The sequence below is a fragment of the Enoplosus armatus genome, chromosome 15, assembly GCF_043641665.1.
Source record: "Enoplosus armatus isolate fEnoArm2 chromosome 15, fEnoArm2.hap1, whole genome shotgun sequence".
Lineage (NCBI taxonomy): Eukaryota > Metazoa > Chordata > Actinopteri > Centrarchiformes > Enoplosidae > Enoplosus > Enoplosus armatus.
In genome coordinates, this window is record NC_092194.1 from 10,359,947 (window position 1) to 10,385,315 (window position 25,369).

A 25,369-nucleotide genomic window follows, 5' to 3' on the forward strand; every position below is an offset into this window, starting at 1 on the left:
GAGGAAAACATATTAACATATTTTTTTTGTTTTCATGTTTATTATATAGGCTACATCTATAAATGTATATACATATATTATTTACATTTTTGCATATATTATACATGTTGTGATTTGCAATATTTCCTGATTGTGGTAACAAGCAGTTAATACTGTAATTCTGCAATTCTACTAATATTAATCTCCATCATCACCTGAAGGCCTCATTAAATTAACTTTTTAAAATCTATATATGTACTTAAATACCCCCCTTAAAGCCTGTGATAAATGCAGCATTTTTAAAATTAGGCTCTGCATCCTTTTCTAGGAGCAAAGTGCAAGTTACTAAAAGATAAACAGACTTCAGGCTCTGAAGCACTCACAGACCCTTCCCATTATAGTTTGTGCCAAGAACTGTTGGAGTATTTCCATCTCATCTCCAGCTGATTGGGAGCAACATCCTGTCGCTGCAGTCAGCACCTGAAATGACCCTTGTGCTTGTTACTACTGTTTATATTATTATTCCTCAAAGTGTGCTGAGGCAAAGGCAGCTCTATCAACAAATTATATATATATATATATATATATATATATATATATATCCCATGTCCCAACATACCACAGCAGATAGTCTTTATTCTGGGAAACTGTTTCATCATCACGTTTTACTTCCCTTCAAAACATTTTACACATTGGAAAGATGCAATAATAACAGTGCATGTCTTCCTGAATGCAGAGTTCTTGCAGGGGTCAGGGTTGTGGGGTTGATCTCTGCCGGTAGTCTGGGATGTGATGCATTATCCATCCAGCCGGACCCAAGAGAGTCACAGCAAACATGGCCATGGCAGTGGCAGACTGCTGTAAGGAAGTTCATGAGAATATAAACATAAATTCTAAATTAAAATACATTATGTTCTTTGGAATAGAATTAAACAACTGCACAAAAGTTGATATTTAGTGGACATTTTAAGGCACATTATTATAGCTCCCAAACCTCTCCTGTCATCAGCTACAGGTTGGATGGTGAGGATTTAACACCTGTGTCCACAACAGAGGGTCCTGATCTCAGTGACTCATCAGATGATATAACAGCAGCCCCCATTTATATCCACCTACCATGATATTCCCTGTGTCCCTCTGCACTTTGATATTCCTAACCCGAGACAGGCTTTGCAACGGCCCCTGTGCATGTCCCTGAGGACAGATCAACAGATTTATAGTGGCATAAACACCGGCCGCTATGTTGCAGTTCCATCATGGGATCCCTTTACAGAGGCCAGAGCTTCACACTGACTTATGGATAAGAAATGAATAAAACATCTCTCCCACTCTGCAGGCTAGGAAACACAGTTCGCTTGAATTCCTCGCATTAGGGGCAAAACAGTGAAGTATCACAGATACTGACTCCCCAAGACTGACTTTGTTGCACTTTGTTTGTATTATTTGTGTGCCAACATGGTCTTTAAAATATGATCAATTGTAGTTTAGCACAGGTAAAAACATTACTAGTCTGTGCTGCTGTAGCACATTTTGATATAGTCAAACAACCTGGGATGTATGTCCATTCAACTTCTACTAAACAACTACTAACAAAGATATTCAGTCCTACCACTGGCCTGATCCTTTCCTTTGGTGGCTTGCTGTAGATAGTTGACCTGTGATTTTGCTGAATGGCTTTCATCAACCTGGACCGGGTCAGTGTGGGTCTCCTTAGGACAGAGAACATCGTTCTGCTCACACAGTCACTCTCCTCTACTGTACGGAAATGTTTCTGGGGAAATATCTCCTCATATCCTGTGAGATACTAACAGATAGTCACTACTTTCATCTAATTCCCATCTGGGAGGAGTTACTTCCATGGGCCAAAGGCCCTCATGTAAACATACTGACCAAGTTCTCATCAGGATAAGAAATCTGGTCACGTATGTGAAACTGCAGGTTAGAATTCACTGAATATTCTACTGGCTAGTTTAATCGATAATAAAACATTAGGATTTATTTGTTGATTATATTTTGTATAAATAATATGAATCTGCAAAGTAACTAGTAACTAAAGCTTTCAAATAAATGTAGTGGAGTAAAAAATACATTATCCTTCTACTCCACTACACTTGAGAGGCAAATAGAGTATAATGTAAATATAAGAATATTTACTTCAGCTTTCATTGTCTGTATGAATGACTCATCACTCATATCATGAAGAAACAAGTGGGCAAAATCTGCCAAGAGTGCAGATTCTAACCTTTCTACAAATGTGATATTGAGTCATGGCACAAAACAGAGTTATTATCAGTAGGCTATCTTGCATTTTTAAATCAGGTTTGTGCATAAACTTTTGCACATAAAGATAAATAAATAAATAACCTTGTGTGTTAATATTTTGTGTATTGTAGAATAAAATGCCAAACCTGCAAGATGCAAGGTTTCAACTGATTTACTAGACATGGCTGCAGACTTGTGAGGGAAATGATTAGAAAAACAGAATTGAATTGTTCTGGGAAAGAAATGATGCCATGTATTCCTGATAAAGAATATTTTTTAGGTAGTTAGCAACGAGCCTGATCACTATCGGAAAAACACCAAAATGAAAAGCTTAAAAAGTCAAGTAGCTTGTGATGTAAGAGCACATGAGCATAAACAACATTTATGGCTTGGTCTGGTATGAGTCACATTCAGTTGTTTTTTTCTAGTTACTTATTCAGGGTCATTCCACTTTTATGTTATTATGAAAAGTCACAGGGGCTTTTGAATGCATAAAATTCGGGTATTTATCATATTTTTTATAGCTAAACTGCAAAAATGACCCTGGAGTCCATAGATTATGATTAAAAATAAGGGCTATACTATACCGTGTATGCCAGAGAGGTGTCGACCTACATTAGATGTATTGTGTCGCCCTCAACAGGAAACCAAAAGAACTTCAATCAGATGAGGAGCAACCACATTTTTAGCCCTAAAGCCTTTACTAATAAAATAACTTTTAACATAATTACCTCCGTTACAATTTATTGTGTAGCTTCATCGCGAAACTCTCATATCATATTACATTACTAATATTCAACCAGTTGAGTGGGCTCTTCCGTCTGCATAGGGTACATAGATTTGATTGGTTTTAAACTTTAACATACATAACATACATCAGGGCCTAAATTAGTGGTATAGATAACATCATGTAGTAGACAGACCAGATGAGAGATAAAAGTTTTTTTATGAAAATATATGAAGTTTATTGGGGAATGATGTGTCTTTCTTTTAAGCTATAGCCCTCTTAACTTTCCACCATAATGGTTCACTACCGTGCGTACTCCAACTGTATACTTAGCCCTCTACAAAATCACTGACATTTTCATCAAAGGGGAAACGTAAAGGAAGGTTGATAAAATATCTTGACATGTGCGTAGCCACATATTCCCCGCTGTCACAAACAAACCACTAGAGGACGCTCGCAAATGTGTTATTGCACAAACTGCTTTGAGTACTGACGGGCCTCTTAACCAGTCGGCATGCAGCATTGAGAACCTGTCAATCTCACAAAAATGCAGGAAACAAGGCTATTTTACTCCCAAATATAAGGCGCAAGGCATGCTTACCTTATCCAATATGACAGGTATTTCTAGGATTTTCCAATAGATCTTTGTCGAATAGATTTTTCAAGGTAGTATATCGAACACGTGCTTGAAACGGCTTTCATCGGACATATGCTTAATTGTACAAATAAATAAATAGCCCAAGGCTTTATTTTGAAGGTTATAACCGGAAGCGCTATTTCTTATTCTGGCTAGCTTGAAACGGGTTTCGTTGGGATAGGCCATAACAACCACCCAACAAGGCGTTGTGCCACTATGGGGAGATACAGAACCGAACCGAGAATAAAAACGGTTTGGATTTAGTTTTTAGTCGAAGTAAATGCTGGAAATTCGCCGGAAAGTCGATGCAAGTGGAAATTATAGCATATTAAGGATCAAATGTGGACGTTGACGTCGAGCCGTGCGTAATGAGCAGAGTTGGAAAAAGAAGGTGTTGAGCTGCATTTTTTCTCTCTGCCAGGGACAACTTGGGTCGGAGTACTGCTTGAACTACGAGGTGATACCAAGAAAAATAATGCCCACGAAGCTCTCCACTTTCTGGTAAATATCTTTGAACGCTCGCTTTTCAACAGTTGCATCGCATCCTACTCGAAGTAAATTGCTGTTTCCGAGGGTTAAAGTCAAAGCGACACAGCAGAGATAGCTAACCCTAGCCTCGTAGGATATGCTACTAATTACAGGGTTGTGGTGAATATGAGTCTTTTTCCTAGGCTGTCGGGAAATATTTGGGCACTAACTTACTTCCCATTTTTATCAGCTGAGACAAACAACCCACTTGTTTTTTTTCCGCTTACAAGCACTTTTAACCAAGGCTTCCGCTGAGCAGTGATAGCCCACCAGTAGCCCCAAAGAGCAACAATAGCTCCGCGTTAACGTAAGGCTAACAAAGCCGTTGCAAATAATTGATTTCTTCATGCACGGGTTACAGAAGGGAACACATATTTCGTTTTTGTGAGGCTGGATCGATGGCAAAGTTGGGGATGAAAGTGCATTTTCACTTCGGGGATCAACCTACATGTTGCTGTTTATTTCCTCTGTGTCAGATAGTTGTTGATAGGTTGTACTATGGCAACACTGTGGCCTGTCATCTATTGCAATCTATAGCCTACTTGTGGATTGGCGTATTCAAGTCATATAATCTTTTCCAGTAGTCAAATAGTATCCAGTGTAAATTTAGAGGTCAGTAATTGTTTTGCAGATATCATTTTTGAAATGTGTAGGTATCCTGTCTTGCTCAGTCTATTATTGTCTGCCTAACCTACCCAAATATTCTTTTTATTTTGTATTGATGTTTCTCTAACAATCTAAATGATATGTGTGGATGTCACCATCTATTTAAGTGGTGAGGGGCCATATGCACACTGTGATAATCCTGAGGTAATCTCACTGAAATTCCCGTTAGACTCAGCATTTTGTACACTCTGCCTGTGAAAGGGAACCTTTGAGTGTCTTTCTGTTTTGTTATTTGGAAAAGGTGTATTCTTCTGCCTTTAGGTTTGTCATTTTACCAGGTTAAGTATTTGTGTCAGTGCTCTAGGGCCATATAATGACATGTAATTATTGGAGTTACATGCTCAGAAGTCCATGACTGGCATGAAAGGCCGTGAGCTTGCAAGTACTTGCTACATAGTAACTGAATGAGCCGGACTTTGGCCTGAATGCTGTTTACCCTGGCCAGTTGGATGGAGAACTCAACAAGGAGCATTGACAACTCACTTAAAATAAGCACTTATTGTTTCCTGGGCTGCCATTCATTCCCTGGAGATTGACTGCCAGGTTGAGTTTGTGTAGACGTTAGTGTGTGCACACTTAACATTTCTTTATTGAAGAGATTACCCTGTTCAGTGTTGTTTTGCAAGCTGATCCAGAGCATGTAATTCATGCATTCATTCTTTGTCACTTGAGGTATCACCATGTTTTCACCCAAAGGTCTAAAAGAAAAGAATGTGTTGATGCTGATGAAATATTATGTGAGATATCCACCTTTTTGTTTGTGTAGTGTGGCCTCCAGAGCAAAGAAATTGTAATCAGCTGACAACATAGTCCGCGAAATGCCAAATATGCAGCCCTACGGTTCATATTGTTGGTTGACACAGGCTAATCCAGAGGCTGCCCACCATGAGTCATCATTGTGGGGACTTTTGTTTCCTATCTGTCTCTGTCATTTCAGTGTGTTGCTGTTTCTAGCCGGTTCTGATTCCTGTAGTTTCCTGTAGCTCTCCTGGCAGAGTCTGTAATCAGTCGAATGGCCTGATTAACTGTTATACTGATTGACCTGATTGGCAAAAACACTGCAGAGGTAAGCAGCCTGCTCTGCCACTGAATTTTGTCTCTCCAGCTATCATTTCAGACAAAATATGACATCATTATTATTTTAGAGGGAGTAATTATTCCGTTTTCTTTCCACCTGTGGTCCATATGCCCCTTGCGCATTTTGCTGTGGGATGTGTGTAGACACATCAGTACCATGGATCAATCACTTTGTTAGAAAGTTCTGGTTTCTGCTCACTGCTGCATTGCTTATTATGACCCTTTTAGAGCACCTCTGATTGTATCAAATATCCAAGGAGTCCATAATTACTGTCTGAAGCAGTATGTGGCAAAAAACTCACAAACTCTCCCCACAGGTCATTTAACAGCTTTTGTAACAGCAAAACCTTTTTTAAGTCATATCCTCCTAAACGTATTATAAACTGCAATTATAACAAGGGATTAGTTGACAAATGTGATTGTATCTTTTATTTTAATTGGACCAAATCTTTCGTTTCTTTGTATGTGAGTCAAGAAAGTAATTTATCTATGTTACTTCTGGGATCAGTGTGACAGGACTTCATGAGATAATAACATGCCAGCAATGGACTGATAAAAATTCCCTGTTGAACAAATGATATTGAAGAGCTGTGTATTTGGGAACTTCGAAACTTATAGAGCACTTTTGGACAAGAAAGTGTTTGGGGATGTATTTCATTGTTTCTACTGTTGCTTCCCTTTAATTCAGACCTGACTGTGATACTGGCACAGTGATTGATCCTCTTCAGAAGATTAGGGCCTGTGTTATTAAGCCTAACAAAGATTACTATCAAAAGGTGGTGATTTCATCATTTCATTCATAGGATTCACAGTGGGACCAATGGAGAACACAGCACTTGTGTGCAGCAATCTGTGTCGCAATCTGTGTGTTTATATTCATAAACTGTTATACAATTACCAGAAAGCAAGAAATAGAAACATCTCAATCATCTGCTGCACTGCCCAAGCACTTCTTCACATCGCTTTTGATTGTTGAAGTCTTGTCATGCCGTGGAAGCTTCATTGCTCCTGTCACTTTGATTTAAAATGTTGAATGCTGTGTGTGTTTCGTTAGTAGAGCTTTCGTTAAGTGGGACGACCTGTAAAAACCTGCATTGAAATAATAAGAACATGCTGCTGAAATTCAGGGTTGCTGATAGGAAAGGAAACCCAGATACCTACCGCTTCCCTTTTCTCTCACCATGATGAGGAAATCCACATAAATGATTGATAAAGTGCCTTGACTGTCATTTGAATAATGCATCGGTCCTGTTCTTGTGCCAAGCATTTTTGTATGGTAATGTTCTGTGGGAGGCTGGGGTTCTGTCTTTTAAACCTCCACAAGAGGCTAATTTAAATAAAATAAAATGATCCAAATGACTGAGGCATGGTGAGCAGTTTGAAAGGGTGCATATGTTGTCTCTGTGTGTGTGTGTGTGTGTGTGTGTGTGTGTGTGTGTGTGTGTGTTTAGAGCGAGATAGGTGGGGGCAGGGAGTGTCTCCTGTCACCTCTCATTAGGGACGTATAGTCCAGCTCGGCCGGCGTCTGCCTTCCCCCGTCTGTGGCGCTGCCCTCCTCTGCTCCCAGTCTGAGCACAACAGAGCAGCACACTGTTTCAGTCTAAACTGCGGAGAAGTGTCTTAATGTTCGACATCAGAGAGATTATGGCAGAGATGCTTCTTATTGAACAGTGTGAGTCAGGTCTCAAGGAAATAGCTGTCCTAAATTATGCTTTTAGAATTCTGCACTGCAGCTGAAGTTAAATTTGGTTCACTCATTTGAATGAGTTAAAGCTGTGAGTCTGCCTTGCTGGGAGTCAGCGTATTGTTCAATTGATGTCTTGGTTGCTTTGTTTTATTCTGCCTCTGCTGTGCTCCTTTGAGGACCCCCCACCCCCCACACCTTTTTTTGTAAACAAGACAGTATATATCTCAAGGGCTTCCTCTCTCCTACATATTCAAATTCAATTTCTAATTTTGTCCAAATGAATTCCCTATGAAGATGGGGTTTATTTAAAGCAGCCTAATGAAATAAAGATCAACCAACATTTTTATTGGAGTGCTCCACTGTGACTGCTTGGTAAGTATTTGTGTGTGTGGAGTAAGAGGCTGTGGTTTTCCATTGAACCCTTGGGAGGCTGTGGAGTGCTGCTCTACAGGGGCAGACACAATGATTTATTAGTATGGTAGGCAGGAAAAACTAGCAGGCTGAGATAAAACGGATCACACTCCGTCCGGTCTCACATAGAAGAGAGATGAAATTTGTATATATACACATGACTGTTTTCACATTGAGTTATTTAAAGGTCCAGAGCAATGAGTATTACTTTTCCAAGTCTCTTCATAAGGTTTATAAAAGGCCACATGTATGCAAAGTTACCCAAGATGTAAGTACCATGTAAAATTGAGAAGTGGACTCTCTGGTTTGGAAAATAATAGAATAGACTGAGGGAAAAGTTGCTTATATTTGTTTGACCGAACCATATAAATTAACTACCACGTAAATAATCTAATCTCTTGTCCTGTGGAATTGCTATCACATTCGGGGTGTGTGATACTGATAAAAATCCTTTGTCACGGTATATGTACTTTTATGTCACAGTATCGACATATGTGTGCGTAGAGTGCATTTTCTGGAGACTCTAAAGGCATTTTTCACCAAAGACATTTTGACTTGTCATGATAGGAAAAGTACAGGTGCTACTAACAACATTAACAATAGCTCTGTTATATTCAAGTGTCCCAGTAAGCCATGACAGTGTGACAGTGAACCAGCATGCACAATACCAGGACCCTAGAATTGAAGCAGCTACTATTAATTCATTAATCGATTAAATGTATTTACACCTGTGCTTTTCCTACTGTTTCTAACTGTTAAAATGTGTTTATGGAATGGTTGGAATGGAAAGGAATTGTTAATGGACGAAATATCTAGATGGGAATGTCTGTATCTGGCTTATCCAATTACACCTGACAAATCAAATCTTGGACCATTGATGCAAAAATCCAATATTGCGATAAAGCTGTCCTGTTCATTGCAACATCGCCCAGAGTGGCCTAACACTACCAGAAGTATTAAAGGGAAAGCAACCACTGTGTTAATGGCGTGGCAAAATCTCTGACTGTAGTCAAATTTGTATGTCACAGAACATGACATTTCCCATCAACACTGCTGTTAAGCTCTGAAAAGAGTCACTGAACAACTACAAGGCATCACAGCCGTGATACAGTGCTTAGTCTGACTGTACTGGCATGAACTGAATAGACATCTAAAGTTTGAAGAAGACTTGGAGATACTTCAATAGTAATTAAATGAGAATGTCATATTAAGCTGCTTGGCTCTAATTGATATGACCTTTGTCAATGAATTGTCACTAAAATTGCATAAATTATAATTATACACGGCATAGATGTATACACACGGAACTTGAAAAACATCCAAATTATTCATTAGCCTACGAATGTGTAGACTACTAAAGTCGACAAGATGGGCAAAGGCAGAGTGGGTTGTGCCTCCCTCTGAAGATCACCGTACATCTGCATTAGATTTGTTGTTGACTGCCAGCCTGTGTTTCCTGAGGGCCGAGCAGAGGAAGTCTCCAGTCACCACTGAAGATAATACATAGAAGCCTGAACATGCACGCTCCTCTGATGAAGATATGTCACTGTAAAAAAACCTTCTCAACACAATTTTTAGCACAAATTTCAGGCCTGTAAAATTGCCAAGGCAGCAATGATTCATGATTGCACTGAAATCAATGTGGCTGAAACAGTGACAGATAGTAATAGATGTCCCTCTGTTCAGCTTCCTTAACATCAACGCCCCTGGCCATTCATTATCTTTGACAGAGTCCAAACCGTCTAAACTCATCAAGTTGTAATCTCTGTGAGATGTTAGTCAGCGACCATTTAAAACAGCATTCACTCTTTGAATTAAACGTCTCTCTTACTGTTCTTTCTCTCCTCTTTCATCTTCCTTCCTCCAGGCATGGCAGGCTGGGCCCGGGGCTCTGAGGACGCTTCAGAGGATCCGTGCCGGACCCACGACTGAGGATTGACAGGAATACGTTGTCTGAGCAGAATGACTCAGCAAGAGGGGGGACCCCCAAATAGCAAGTGAAGAGAAGTGAGGATGGGTGCCAATGGATCCAGCTATCCACACTCATGCTCCCCACGCATAGGGGGAAATGCACAGGCACAGCAGACCTTTATAGGTATGTATTTTATCTGTGGTTTAATTAAGAATGTTGAATAAAGTTTTAACACTTCAGTTCAGAAGAGAGTGAGAAACTGACTTTTTGTGAACTGTGGAACTGAACCCATTTTAGCACAATGTACCACTGCAATGGGGGTCTAGCATGGCCAAACTCACACTTTAGATTAGATTAACCTGCTTCCATGACAACTAATGGTGCAAGAGGTGAATATTTCCTCACAGGAGAGCTCTTTAACTGGGCTGTTGACTCATACAATTGACACAAATGCATTAAAAAGCAATGCATCTACTTTTCTCTGCCATATGGATTTTATGAAGTATCATGAGAGGCAGATATGCGAAGAAGCTTGGGTCCAATGTGGGCGGTTAACCAAAATCACATTAAGTATTTGCTATGAGAGTTTAAAAGTAACTTCTACCAAAAGAAAATGTAGTAGCCTTACAGTCTTGCTCTTCTTAGCTTTGTTGTTACTTTGTGCTTGTGGTGTGATGTGATTATGATAAGGCTATCAGACAGGATAGGAGCTAATCTGGTGTCATGATTTTTGTCCCTGTGACCAGCTATAGGCTGCTTGTTAGTCTGTCTTGCTGTATTATACCTAGCATGTTTCTGTCCCATCTGTTAGTTTGTACCTACATGCACTGAAAAACAGTCATTAGACATATAGGCTGTATTAGTTTATGTGAGTGTATACATATGAGGTAACTCTGTATTGCTTATATTTAAGCAGCAATTTTGATTGGTTGGTTCGAGATGACTCTATTGTAGGCTGATGTTAGGCTTAGATGTTAGGAGACTTATTTGATACTCTTAAGTTATAAATTATTGATGTACTTAAATTATCAACCTTTGGAGTCTTTCTGGTTTATGGTCCTTAAATCTTTCCCTGCAGCCCTCAGTGCCAGAGGGTTTGGAGAACTGCTTCTGAGATGAATGTGAATAAATCTGTTCTTAACAAAAAACAGTTCATTTCACTTTCAAAATGACTTTACTTACTTTCTGGGTTTTTTGTAGACTTCTTGTTACAAGTGAAAGTATTGTTAAAGGAGCCAAATTATCTCTGTAGCCCCTGAGACCTCTGAGGTTTACTCTGAGCTCTGTAGTTGTTTGGTCGAGCTGGCATGGGCCACAGATGATTCATAGTGTTACAATGATTACTATTTGGGTCACACTGATGGATGCTGAGAGAAGGGCAGGCAGAGAGGATCTCCTTGGCAGAGCTTCCTCTGACGTACGAGTCCTGTCTCTCAAGCCAACGACAACTGCTATTTAGTGTAATTGATTGGGCCCAACTATGCGAATGGACTGAAGTTCATCGAGAAGTACAAAGCAATATAAAGTCTTCTATGAACTAATTGGTTCTTAGTTTGGTTTAAAACAAAACAAAATAAAGGACTCTGTCTGTCTGTTTTTTCTGCTGTTGAACTAGATCCAAATGCTTTGGTAGCAGGGTCAGGGTAGTGTGTGCTTGGCCTGACTGAGCTGGCCACACCACAGGGGTGCTAGAACCAGATTGTGTTTCAAGCAGTCTGGCCTCAAGAGTGAACTGGTGTTGGGTTAGGCAACAAATGTCTCACCAGAACACCATTTTTGAGGAAATATCCTGGAAAAACTTGTTTCATGTCATAGTTATTTAATAAAGTTTCTTGATTTGACATCCAGGATTTAAGATATTTGTTTGTTTAAACACAAACTGCAATTAGAGAAGCTAAAAAAGAAGCTAACCTGCATTGTGTTTTCATTCCAGGGACGTCATCCTACTCCCAGCAGGGATATGGCTGGGAGTCTAAGCTCTACAGCCTGGAACACGGCCATGAGCGGCCCACAGACAGGAAGAAGAAGAGCCTTGGCCTGGCGACCCTCAAAAGAAGGTTCATCAAAAGGAGGAAGTCCAGCCGCTCAGCAGATCATGCGCGGCAGATGCGGGAGCTTTTGTCAGGGTGGGATGTCCGTGACACAAACGCCCTTGTGGAGGAATATGAGGGCACAGCAGCCCTCAAGGAGCTGAGCTTCCAGGCCAGCCTGGCACGTGCCGAGGCACCCAGCTTGCAGCGGAATCTGGCTGCCCTCTACCAGCACAAGTACTGCACTGATGTGGACCTCATCTTCCAAGGTACTTGCTTCCCAGCTCACCGGGCAATCCTGGCTGCTCGCTGCCCCTTTTTCAAGACTCTGCTGTCCTCATCCCCTGGCTATGGAGCAGAGGTTCTCATGGACATTGAGACAGCCGGCATTGATGTGCCCATGTTCTCTGCCCTACTTCACTATCTGTACACTGGGGAGTTTGGGGTGGGCGGAGCAGAGGATACCAGGCTGCAGAACGTTGATGTACTGGTGCAACTCAGTGAGGAGTTTGGTACACCCAACTCCCTGGAGGCTGATATGAAGGGCTTGTTTGACTACATGTGTTACTACGACGCTCTCCTCAGCTTCTCCTCAGACTCTGAGATGATAGAGAGCTGTAATGAGCGAGGGGCTGTGGCTGCAGCACCAACAGGGGTATCCGGAGGCAATGGGTGCCCCGGAACCCCAGATGAGGACCTTAGAGCTCATAAAGCTATCCTCTCAGCACGTTCTCCTTTCTTTAGGAACCTTTTGCAGAGGCGCATTCGCACAGGAGAAGAAATGACAGAGCGCACATTGCAGACACCCACCCGCATAGTTCTGGATGAGTCCATCATCCCACGGAAATATGTGCAAGTTATTCTCCACTGCATGTACACAGATGTGGTGGAGCTTGGGCTGGTGCTACGGGGCAGCCCCTCAGCAGGCAGCCTCGGCGAAGTGCAAGCCCTGGTGTCTGGGGGCCGTGGAGCCAGCACACGTACCGAGGAGGCCATGGAGCTGTACCACATCGCTCTGTTCTTGGAGTTCAGTATGCTGGCTCAAGGTAAGTCATAATCACTAACATTTACAATGCACATACACACAAATCAATAGTATGTGAAATCTTTTGATTGCAGCCATGTTGTCCATACTTAATGTGTGAGCATAGCTGGGCAATGTGACCGTAAATCTATATGACATATTATCAGATTGACCTTTAATCATAAATATGATAATATTTTTTTATACATCAGTACATGTATTTCCTCTCTCATATTGGCTCATGATATGTTTGTCCTGTTATATTACAGTTAAAGATAACTTTTATTATAGACATTTATTTGAAATTGTGATATGAGTAAATGTCAATCTCTAGGTCTCTCTAGAGATTCATAATGTTTCAAGTGTTGTTTAATTTCCAGTTCTGCTTTTGAGCATAGTCTCCCTCACAATTTAGTTTTGTTTCATTCCTTAATAATGTGTCCAATGACTAACGTCTCAGCTTGGACAAATTCTTTTAAACTAAATACCAACTGTGATAATGTAGTTAAATAGACTAGACTGTCATAATTATAGTGTCGGTTTCTGTGGATTCAATAATATGAGATGGATTTTTTCATTACTGGCTGGATATTTAGTGAATTAATTTAACCTCTCTCTCCACACATTCATATGCATCTCACACTCATTGTCTAAATATTCCGCCCTTTCCTTAAGACTACATTGTGCATATGTTGGCATATGTTCAATATGGTTGTGCAGACCGGGCTAGTGTTAAACAGCTTGGCAGACTGTGCTGAGTGTTAGAGCTGCGGCTGCCAGTAACAGATTGATATAGGCTGGAGGGTTTGTCTGTGTCTCCAGGGGCCGACAGCTTACTGTCTGATACATGCAGCACATCTGAGCTTCTGTCAACAACTCATCACTGGTGGTCTACTTCGTCACTGGCCATTTACATCTTTACTCGGATGACTGTCTTTTTGACTCTTGCCACTGTTTCAGAATGACTCCAGTGACATGCCAAAAATTACAGCCGTGGTTTGACATGAGCTAGTCACTTTGTCACTCTCACCTCTTTCAAAGCTCCTCTTCAATCAGAATAACCTTTGCAATATGCAATACTTGAAGCAGTCTATTTCAAATGCACACAAAAAGTATTGCATTTGGTCTGGCTGTCATGACTGTGTGGATCCAGAGAGGTTGTATGACTCAACACTGTTATCATATCCTATAACCATCTTATCTTTCATAGAGCCACAATGATGGGAATTAGTTTGTCAAATATTGAAATGGTGATATGAGATGCATTAAATTATTTTAATCATACAATTTCACTGCCTAATGATCTGTAATGAAATCATAACAGTATTATTTCCAGCTTAAAACAGTTACAGTTACAATGACATTCAGCATATTCAAAATGCACTCAATATAGTTTGTTATAATCTCTATAAACAGATATCTGCTGGTGAATGCAGAATCTATAGGCAAGGGACAAGATTTTGGTATCGGAAGCGTCCTGGTTCCCGCTTGTAGTCTGAGTAGTATTGACCGATCACGTTTGAGCGGGCTTTGGTTGCATGCAGGTAAACAGTCCGTGTGAAGAGCAAAAGAGGCGAAATGCATGGGCCGAAATGCAATCTCGTAACCCACTGGCTATCTTTTGACAACAATTTAGCATTTTATCAATCTCGGAATCCTAGAAATTGTCAGACAATAGCCGATGGGTTCCGGGATTGCTAATCAAACTGGTAACAATGACTAGCGCACGAAAGAGGAAGTCTTGGTCCGGATATCCGTTATCCGTTATTCCTTATTCGGATATCTGCTGGCTACGCTGGAAGCCCCATTTCCCCCAGAAGTTAAATTATCATCAGACGATAGCCGATGGGTTCCAAGATTGAGGTTGTTGCAACTCAAAACACTTCAGTGAAGCTGTTCTACAGTAAAAGCCCTCTATTAGTGACACCTCCTTGCTCTGTGCCTTGCTTTCACCAAATTCTCTGTGGCTGAAAGGCTTTTACGTTGAAGCAGCTGCAGACACACAACATACTCCGTGGTGTTTAGCATCGGTCTATGCTGTGCTAAAACATGGATTTATGAAACTTGGTTTGAAATTACTACAAATATATAGATTCATCAATAAGCAAATATTGCAGCCATTACAAAGTATTTTGTGCAAATTCGCACTGCAATATTCATACAAATTTAGCACATCATGCTATGTGGATGTTTGACTATTTAAGCTTGAAAACAACAACAAAATGCTGTCCAAAGGGGAAGCTATACGAACAACATGAGACATTTCTGGGACGCAGTGCACTCTATAATAGTAAACATGCTTGTATAATATCTTTCCAAAGCACAGGATTAGTTGTGGGCAGCTGCTGAATCGACTGTATTGACTGAAGGGCCAAGAATCCATCACCTTTTTAAGACCTGTGCAGTGATCTGAATAGTACTGTTCACTAACACAATACACACAGCTGGTTAGACACCACCTCCCACCCTCCAGCTCTAGAGTCGCTCTCAGGGTCACTCTGGCAGCTTAAGCCGACGAGCAGGCAAAATAGTGTCATCCCACACACCATCACCTCCTCTTCCTTCCCATCCCCCCTCTCAGCAAGCCCCTACTTGAGGGTATTTTTATCCCCTCTCCTCCCTCTCTCACTGTGCTGCACTGCTCTAATCAGTTCCCATGAAACCTCAATATGGAATGTGGTGAGATGGTTGAGGTTGACCCTGCGTCCTTTTATCCAAGTCCCTCTCCCTTTGTCTATTTTGCAATTTTCCTATGATTACCCTTTTAGAGATCCCTCTTTTAGGCCCCTTTTCACATTTAATTTAAAAAATCTTGCATACTCCAAAGTGTTAAATCATGCTGGCATCTGTGAGTTGATTATGAAATGAGAAATTTGTTGAGTCCATCCCATCACTGGAGAGTTCAGTAGCTGCCACGTCTCATCAGGAGGCAGCAGAGAGGCTTATGTCAGGGGTTTCATATGGAGATAGCCCTCTCATCTGTCACATTGTCTTCCCCCTCGTGTGCTCCTCGACTGCTATCCTCTGGCTGTGGTTTTGGCCCATGGAGGTTTTTGTGGAGCAGTTGAGCTCTCTGCCGTTCGCCCTTATTAATTCTCAAGATGTGCATCCCTTTATGACTCCATCTCACTCAAATAGCAACCAATATTAAAAGCCTTATTAATTTTTCAAGTGCACTGCAGAGATAATAGCCAGTCAGTGTGGTTTCAGCCTGTGTAGTACTGTAGTACCTCCTCTTCCTCCATTCTCCCTGACTGACCAGTGTTTTCTGTGTCCCATCTTGTGTGAGTGTGTTGACTGAAGTCCTGGTCCTTGAGTGATCATCAGACATGATTTACATGAGTACATACATTGAGTAGCGTTGATGTTTTAAGCTTTGGAGACTGTGTGCTTCATAAACACGGAGCTCCAAATAATAAGAGCAAGACAAAATGCATACGTCCTCCAAACTTAGTGTAGTGTAGAGCTGGCTGTTGCTGTTCCTGCTGTTGTGTTGATATTCTTGTCAGTCAGCTAAGCTCCAGTGAATGTGGTGTACCACCCGTGGAGAGAAGAGGAGGCGGGTTAGTATTAGATATAATGCTGATTCTAATCTCCAGCTCATAATAAAAGTGCTGCGCTTTAAAAGACTGGCTGTCGCTGTGAATTGTAATGGGCAAGCGCAGAGCTGTTTGCTTTCCTGTGCCACTGGTCCCAAGTGGGGTATTGTCTGCCTTGTGCATGTATGTCTGTGTGAGAAAGATGCAAAGGTGAAAGACTGACGTGAGCAAAAGCACTTTCTAGAAGACAGACAGCACGGGGACGAGTGGAGGAGGCACAGATGTTGGGAACCATTCCCTCTTCAAGTCTGTTTATAGCAGATAAAAAAGGCAAAGTGCCTGGGTCCACATTTCAACTTCATCTGTCTTCTTAACGATGCAGGATTTCCACCCTTCGTTTAAAACACTGCGGGTGTCTGCTTTGCATTTCTGTAATTTGCTGTAACAACAAAAGACACCCCAAAAGGCATCATAAGTGTGCTTGTCCATGTATGTGTATGTGCATGTACATTATTGCTTATATGCGTGTATTACTTCACTTACTTACTTAGGCCTTTGTATCCTTTAAGGAACATAGGCCATCAACGAAAGTCCTCCATCCTCTCTGGCCTTGTGCCTTTTGATCCAGTTGCTGCCATGGCAGCCCCGATGTGTTCATCTTTAAAAATGTGTGAGTTGTGTTTGGACGGATATGAAGCGTCGGATTCAAAAGCAAAAGGATCACTAGAGCCATCACTCTTAAGTCTGGTGTCCAGTTTCCCTGAGTATATGTTCAAAGTGTGGTTTGAGGGCGGAAGGGCAGCTTAGATCTTCTAGTTTAAGATAAGAGTTTCCCAGGGGAGGGTTGCTACTGACCCAACCATGAGCTGATGGACAGGATGACCTGGAATGAGGAAGTTGGCAAGCTTGTGTTTCAGATCAGAGCAGCTGGACGTCAGTCAGTCTGGCTTTATCTCCATGGATGTCCGTTTTGTATTAAACGTTATTGATCAGAGAAAGGCTGAGAATAAGAGCCACTGGCAATCTGGCATGTTGCGGTTTGGCATAGATAGCTTGACCTAGCTAATCATATGTTAATCTGAGTGGATGTTAGGGGGTTTAATTCTGCCAGAATGGATCCCTCTTAGAATAAGTGTGAGTTTGAGTGCCAGTACAGGCTGAATTTTCAAAACTTGCTCTTTCTTTTAAATGGCTAAAGCAGCAGGTACATAATTCCCTAAGCCTTCCGTGGCTTTTTAATGCATTTTGGAATTATGCACACAAGTGTGTACACATTTGCAAAGTGTGTGTGCTCTTGCATCGGCAGCACATTTCCTCAGGCTGCTGTGTTTACTCATCACGGTTAAGAGGAGGCAGCTTGAGACTGAAACACATCAAGGTATCAAAGGCATTTCTGTGGGTTGGTGTGTTACAGAGTTAAACCACTGCCTGCTGTTCTGGTATGTGCTCTGATTTAGGAAACGCAGCAAGGAGGATGTGGGGGCAACTAGAGGGAGACTCCCTGGGTCAGTGAATACGAGTCAAAACTACTGATGGTCTGGCAGTGGCTGCAGAATTACCTCTTGTATTCTAAATAATAATTGTTTTTTCAGTTTTAGTTTTCTATTAGCTGTAAGTAATATATTGCTGGCTTTAATATCTGTACTTGAAAATGATACATTTGTGTCCATAAAGAGACTCGATTGACTATCAAGGTGTAAATTGCTTGTCTGTCTCATTGATTCGCCCAGGCTGTGAGGACATTGTTGTGGAAAGCCTGTCTCTAGACTCGCTTGTCCCCATCCTGAAGTGGAGCTCCCAGCCATATGGCTCCAAATGGGTCCACAGGCAGGCCATGCACTTCCTCTGCGAGGAGTTCAGTCAGGTTGTCTCCTCAGATGTTCTCTACGAGCTTAGCAAGGAGCATCTTCTCAGCGCAATTCAGTCTGACTATCTACAGGTAAGGAAACGGAACATCACCTGTCTCTTGTCACTCTCTATGACATCTCACAATGGGTAAGTAATGGGTGCCTGATTTGTTCACAATGATTGCTTGGTGACAAATACAGTAAACACACGCACACACACACACAGATGCATGAACACAATATCTGTCTCCTGCACTATCACACACTATACACTTATACACACACACTGACACTCCAGAGTTCAGTAACACCACTCCCTGGAGCGAAATGCCTTCAAACCCAGAACCTAATCAAAGCTGCACTGTCATCTGCACTGCCAAGCTATTCCGGCATCAGACCAGATGGTTGAGGTGAAGTGTTGTAATTCAACTACATAAACAAACCAAGCAGGCCTGAGCTTTGCTGGAGCACAGCCGGAACATATTGCATTTTCACCTTATCCTCATTTAACAGCTTCCCAGTTTTGTTCTCTACAATATCTAACCTTGTCCTAATAATACTTTTGTGTTGTTCTTTCTCCCCGTCCTATCTCTCTCTCTCTCTCTCTCTCTCTCTCTCTTTCTCTTTCTCTTTCTCTGTACCTTGGTCTCATTCACAGGCGAGTGAACAGGACATTCTCAAGTATGTTGTTAAGTGGGGCGAGCAGCAGCTTATTAAGAGGATGGCAGACAGGGGTAAGATAATACACTCTATAATTACCCTCTGAGCAGCCCCCTAATGGCTCTGAGGAAATTACCCACTTACCAGAGCCTCCAAAATACACTTAAAAGCATTACAAAAAGGAGCCAAACTTTACCCAAGACGTGGCCTCATAGTGACTGGTCATGTCACTGTGTGCTCTGACCTAGTAAGCAGTTGTCTTCTGTAGGGTTTGAAGTTATTGGTCATCATATTGTAAGCTGCTTTAAGAAGCTGAACCACACAGCAGGCAAGGCAATATTTATCCATAATTTGTTAAATTGAGCTTCCATGAACAATGTGAAAAATAGCCAGCAGGTTGACTTAAAAGCGTTAAATGCATAATCATAGTTACATAAATAGTCATGGTTATATGCATTATATTAAAAAGCTGCTAATAGCTGTTCCTGTTCTCATTTACGCAGAGCCCAACCTGTTGAGTGGCACAGCCCACAGCGTAAACAAGAGGGGAGTGAAAAGGAGAGACCTGGATGTGGAGGAGCTAAAGGAGATCCTGTCTCCCCTCTTGCCCTTCATCCGAACTGAGCACATCTTACCTTCCAACAGTGACGTCCTCGCTGACGCGGTCAGTACTCCTTGTCTGCCTTTTCTCAGGTGCTGTGTGCGTACGTGTGTGCACCTGAGTCATTGTGACCTTCATAAACTGAGCATTGATCCACATTCTTCACCCTGTTTACAGCTTAAAAGGGGTTTGATAAGCACCCCTCCTTCAGACATGCTGCCCACAGCTGAAGGGGGAAAAGCAAATGCCTGGTTACGACAGAAGAACGCTGGCATCTATGTGCGTCCTCGCCTCTTCTCTCCTTACGTGGAGGAGGCTAAGGTAAGGCTCATTCATTTCTGATTAATGGAGCTTACAGACAACGCAGGAAGCAGTGGATTATTTGTGTCCCATATAGCTATCATCAAAGAGAGTAGAGGTTCTGTGAAGGGGACAGGCTAAAGAGCCTTGGGGAAATTTGTGGACCTGTTCATAGCTCCAGACATGCTAAAATATTCCATGCCCAGTTGTTGCTATGCATACTCACCATTTTTTAATAGTTGTCTCCATCATCTTGACTGAAATTCAATTTATGTCCATTTAAACACTTTTCCTAATAACTTACAGGCTTTCCCAGAGCCATGAATATTTATGAGCATATCCCTAGACCAGAGAGAGTCATTATTAGATGAAGTGTCAATCAAGTGGAACTAATTTGCAAACCCTCTCAGTGTCCTTGAGTGGCACATAGGAATTTTATTTTTTAGAAGTTCTGGTCTAACTTGCCCTCTCTCATCTACCTGTCCTTAGTCTGTGCTTGATGAAATGATGGTGGAGCAGACAGACCTGGTGCGTTTGCGATTAGTGCGCATGTCCAACGTCCCGGACACACTCTATATGGTCAACAACGCTGTGCCTCAGTGCTGTCACATGATCAGCCACCAGCAAATGGCAAGCAACTCAACCACAGCTCCATCAGTTGTCGCCAATGAAATTCCAGGTAAGACAATTGTTGAAGAATGAGCAAATGGTAACAGAAACTGGTGCTCCAAACTGCTCAAGTACCCTTAAACATGATGCTGTTCTGTAGCTGATTCTAAGCTCCTCAGGTGGCCAAATTTTCTGATCAATAAATTATCAAGCTATAATATTAATGACTGTTATTAAGTGAAAAAGGGAAAAATCCATCGATGTACGTGTTTGTATTGTGTGTATCTTTCAGTGCCTCAGCTGGCGGTGGTAAAGGAGATGATCCGGAGGCTGCAGGAACTGAGACACACAGAGCAGGTCCAGAGAGCTTACGCCCTCAACTGTGGTGAAGGAGCCACCGTCAGCTATGAGCTGCAGCTGCGAGTGCTGAGGGAGTTTGGTCTGGCAGATGGAGCTACTGAGCTACTGCAGGTTAGCAGAAAGCAGAGTTTGTCCCCGGGGGTTAGAGGGGGATGAGATGGCTAAGGCTGGGATACTAATAGGGATGGTAAGGCTGAGGACAGACAGGCCTCAGTAATGCTGTAGACGCAGACTTTGAACCCAGGCAGAGAAATCTAAAGAAAAACTTTAAAATAGCTCCTTCAGCTTCTGTTTTGTTTTGTTTTTTTGCTTTTTCAGAACCCGTACAAGTTCTTCCCTGACGAACGGTTTGGAGATGAGAGTCCAATTCTGGCTCTGCGCCAGGTGGGTCGGTGTCGGGTAAACAGCAGCCCAGCCATGGATAGCATGTTCACAGAGCTGGAAGGGGTAGCGGGCTTCCACCCTCCACTACCTCCTCCACCTCCCCCTTATCACCCCCCTGCCACACCCAGCCATGCTCAGCTCAAAGGTGCCTGGCGACCCCGTGTGCCCATGCCGACCCCCACCCGTTCGTTCTCCTACCCCTGCAACCGCACCCTGATCCAGCGCCATGCAGCCGCCAAGCATGGCAGCTCAGACTACTCCTCTGTTCCCAGGCCCCAGCCCCCGGACTGCACCAACCCGCAGGCCATGGGTCGGGTTTTGCTTTCAGACCGGCAAGCGGTGAGTGTGCGTGTTACTTCAAACAGTGGTTATGCTACATTTGTGTTTATTCAAAAGTGGCTTCATGGTTTGTGACTGGGATCATCAGTAGCTAATTGTCAGGTAACATCACACATTTGTATCTGTTTTTCGATGCAGATGGGCATGGAGCCTGTTATGAGGGAGTTCATGCCTGACATTGCACTGGGTGTCTCGGTAATGTCCCTGAGGGAGCAGCACATGGCAGAGATGGACCGGGAAGGCCCCCACAGCCCAATGGGCCCCTCAGGCCACCATCTGCCCCATGGGCCCTGCCCTTCTGCCCGCCTCAGCCATGGCCACGGTCCTGGACATGGCCACTCCTGCAAGAGACACGCTCCTGAACCCAAGCTGGAGGCTCAAGCCGAGTTCCCTGACCTGTATGACTTCTCCTGCCGACCTGCAACCCCGACCTCCGCTCACCCTCTGCCCTCCTTTGCAGGACCAGACCTCTACAGCCACAGCTGCACCCCCTCCAGCTCCTATCCACCCCCCTACATTTCTGACTCTCAGTCCCAGGGCCACCTGCAGGGACGGACTGCCCCAGACCCACTACGTCTGGATGTCCTCAGTATGACCTCTCAGAGGCATGATGGAGTCCTTGCCAGCCCCTCTGGGGCCCAACCTAGGATGGGACACATCTCAAGGGGGCGATCAAATGAGACAGACCTGACTCATGGCTTAGGTCATTTACGCTCTCCCAGTGGGAACATGGACAACTATGAGGAGAGGCACACAGGGCCTAGAGATGCCCCGGAGGAGATGGTTCTAGCTGGAGAATCACCAGGCCTGGGGCCCCTCCAGCAGCCTCACAGGAACAGTGTCAGCGAGGACATCGCCAGAGACCGCAGGTCACCCAGCAAGCCTGACTACCCTTATAAGAAATCTGCACTTTAACCCCAGTTGAGGACAAGGGGTTGAGTTGAGAAAAGGGAAAGCGTGATGAGTGGCCATCACAATGGATGGCAAAGCACTAAATGTGTGCCTGCGTTTATGTATGCGTGTGTGTGTTTGAGAGGAGCAGGGAAAAGGGGTGGTCGATGGTTGCTATTTATAGGATCTGTCCTTTTGTCCTACCTCTATCACACTGTTCTATCCATCACACAGTCAGAGTATGGGAAGAGTAAGAGATTTAGGTTAATTGTCGATGTTTGTAATTGATCTCTGCAAGCCTGCTTAGTCCTGCTGGTTTAGAGGATGACTCAGGCTCTACTGGGATGGATTGGTCTCTTGAGTTTGATTGTAAAGAAAGAGGTTAGCTCTATGCTGCGTGAATCCTGCACGAGGAGGTCACAACACTAGATGTAGCTCAGTTATGAACTGATGGTTTAACAAAGACTATATTCATTACTTCTCTTGATTATTTTCAGCACAGAATGGGGAGATGGCAGGATAGGAATCTTAATTTACACAAGCGAACAATGGCACCCAGTCTGGGACAGAGAATATTGTGATAAAATCATATGTAAATTCGTCAGGCTGTGTTCTTTTCCTCCCATGACTTATATTTCCATTTCTTCCTGTAGCATGCCCGTAGCAACCCACCTGACTAGTTTTCCCTTTCTGGCCCTGGTTCTGCAGCAGTGATGAGTAATGGGCCAAGGCTTGGTCACACAAAGCAGGAATTGGATCTGACAGGAAGTAGGTCATCAGAGCTCGTCAGTCTCCTGTAACCCAGTCTGATAATTGTGTCAGGCTTTAACCATCACAGCCTCTGAGTGTCTAGCTTAGAGGCATAAGCCTGCCGTTTTGAGGGAGAGGGGGGCAGGAGGATCGCGGGCAGGTTCATTACTGAGATACAGTAGAAAATATAGGGGTGCCATGGCAACTGACGTACAGTGATCAAGTGCTGGGGGTTTGTTGGCTTTTCAGCTGGAACAGGTGTGTGTGCGTGTGTCTGTGTGCGAGGATAACTTTAATACACACAGGTGTTTAGACAATCTCAGTACTGTACACTCCCATCTTTAGTCAGGTCTGTTTGTACATATCAGAGAGTCTTTGGCACAGAGTGCGGTGGTCCGTGTGCTAGAGCTCCCTCTTGTTCTGTTTAATCCAGTAGCATCAAGTAATCAAATCGAAAGCCTTAATCAGTGCTTGGAATATTCAGTTTTAGCTACCTTTTTTCAATTAAGTATGATGTCATTCTTTCCCAACCCCTGTTAATTGCTTATTTGACTGTTCTGTTCACTATAGACACATTCACTGCAGTGTTTCTGGGTGGTAGAGGGGGATTTCACTGAACCCAAATGCTAAAACCATGTATATACATCAGGCCTCCATCTCGCCACCTCATGGGAGATCATGGACCTGCATAGCCAGTGTTGATACTGTTAGATATACTGTTAAAGAACCACAGCGGCTGTAGCTCCAGAACCCTGCAAGTACACACATAACACAGCCAACAGCTGGCACACAACCTCACATACGAGCATCGTTGCACTGTAGGAGCCACCTGTTTGTTAGCTGAAGGGAAAAGGAACAAATGAATTTCAAACAAAAGGAATCTTATATTGAAGAGAAGTTGGCGATTGCTGGCTCAAATCTCCAATGGAAATTGTATATAATGAATTGAGTTCCACATGTTCTGATGAATTTTAAATGGTTTCTATCACATTTTAGTGGTTGTTGAAGGTTTGTGTTTTTACTGTAGTGGACAACACTGTGTACTTGTCTTTGTCATGAAATCTCACTAAGAATGTGTGGTATAAAACATAAAGATTGTGTCTCAGAATCTATTTTGTTCTTAAATGTTACGCATTAGGGCAGTTTGTTCAATGTTGTAGGTGCTGTGGATTACCATGTTTGTAGGGATGTTTTTTTCTCCTCTATTTTCGTTTACTTTTAAAGTAACAGGAATATGTAGAGGATCTGAAGACATTAGCTCTCAGCTTAGCAGTGATGAAGTTGCCAAGCAGAAAAATCATTTTTCCATCTAGGTTGCTTCATGGGGAAAAAATGCAAAACTCCAGATTCCTCCCCATGTTCATGTTGGGTAGTTGTTTTATTTTCCAGGACAATGTTCCATTGAATAAAAGCCCTTGTTTTGCTCTTCGCTGTAGAGAAGTCAGTGCCTTCCCCCGCCTGCGGCTGGGCTTTTATTGGAGAAGTGACTTTGATGTCTATGCAAGCTCTTTTCTACCAGCTTACCAGCCTGCATCAAATAGTCCTTTGAAATCTCATGTAGCTCGTTTTGTGTACATAGTGTTATTTAGCACCTTTTGAAACTGAACCATCTGAAATGTGTGATTGCTTGTGTTGAATTATAACAGGTACATTGTACTTGTATGGTATCATAGAAAACATGTTTGTAGACTGGTATTAAGTTGCATTTAGTTTCACTGAATCTATTTTTCTACTGTCACCTCAAAAGGTGCATAACAGTGGTCAACTTGGCATCCTCAAAATAAACTGGTTTGATATTACGGAATTCATTTGATCTCAGTTGGGTTGTTTTGTGAATTACAAACGTGATAACTTTATTTAAAACATGAATCCACATAAAACAGATTTTTTTCTCACTTTTACAAACAAGTTTGTCTTAACAATTTAAACACAGTGGCATTTAGCTCAATGTGACACATACAAGACATGTGAAGTACTCTCATAACTTTATAGCAAGACAATTTAGTCTTTTCAAAGCATACAGTGTTGAAACAATGTCCATAAATGTTTCAAGTAAACTTACATTATGAGCTTCAAATTTAAGGCATCATTATGAATCAATAGAAAAAGGATATGAAACGAACTCCAAAACTCAGAATCCTTCATCCTA

At 42.5% G+C, this 25,369-nt stretch overlaps 2 protein-coding genes across 2 annotated transcripts; one reads left to right on the forward strand and one right to left on the reverse strand.

The window, feature by feature from the left end:
* Positions 1-595: 595 nt before the first annotated feature.
* On the reverse strand, positions 596-1,729 carry LOC139298044 (cytochrome c oxidase subunit 8A, mitochondrial-like). Its single transcript, XM_070920871.1, has 2 exons — positions 1,589-1,729; positions 596-837 (listed from the first exon to the last, which is right to left on the reverse strand). Exons 1-2 carry the CDS (start codon positions 1,703-1,705, stop codon positions 730-732), a joined length of 225 nt encoding a protein of 74 aa, XP_070776972.1. The 5' UTR covers positions 1,706-1,729; the 3' UTR covers positions 596-729.
* Positions 1,730-4,032: 2,303 nt separating this feature from the next.
* On the forward strand, positions 4,033-25,028 carry btbd7 (BTB (POZ) domain containing 7). Its single transcript, XM_070920029.1, has 12 exons — positions 4,033-4,106; positions 9,842-10,069; positions 11,820-12,533; positions 12,582-12,962; positions 18,210-18,418; positions 18,985-19,060; positions 19,490-19,650; positions 19,765-19,908; positions 20,377-20,566; positions 20,789-20,967; positions 21,175-21,579; positions 21,718-25,028. The coding sequence occupies exons 2-12, from the start codon at positions 9,988-9,990 to the stop codon at positions 22,492-22,494; spliced, it is 3,318 nt and encodes a 1,105-aa protein (XP_070776130.1). The 5' UTR covers positions 4,033-4,106; positions 9,842-9,987; the 3' UTR covers positions 22,495-25,028.
* Positions 25,029-25,369: the final 341 nt, after the last annotated feature.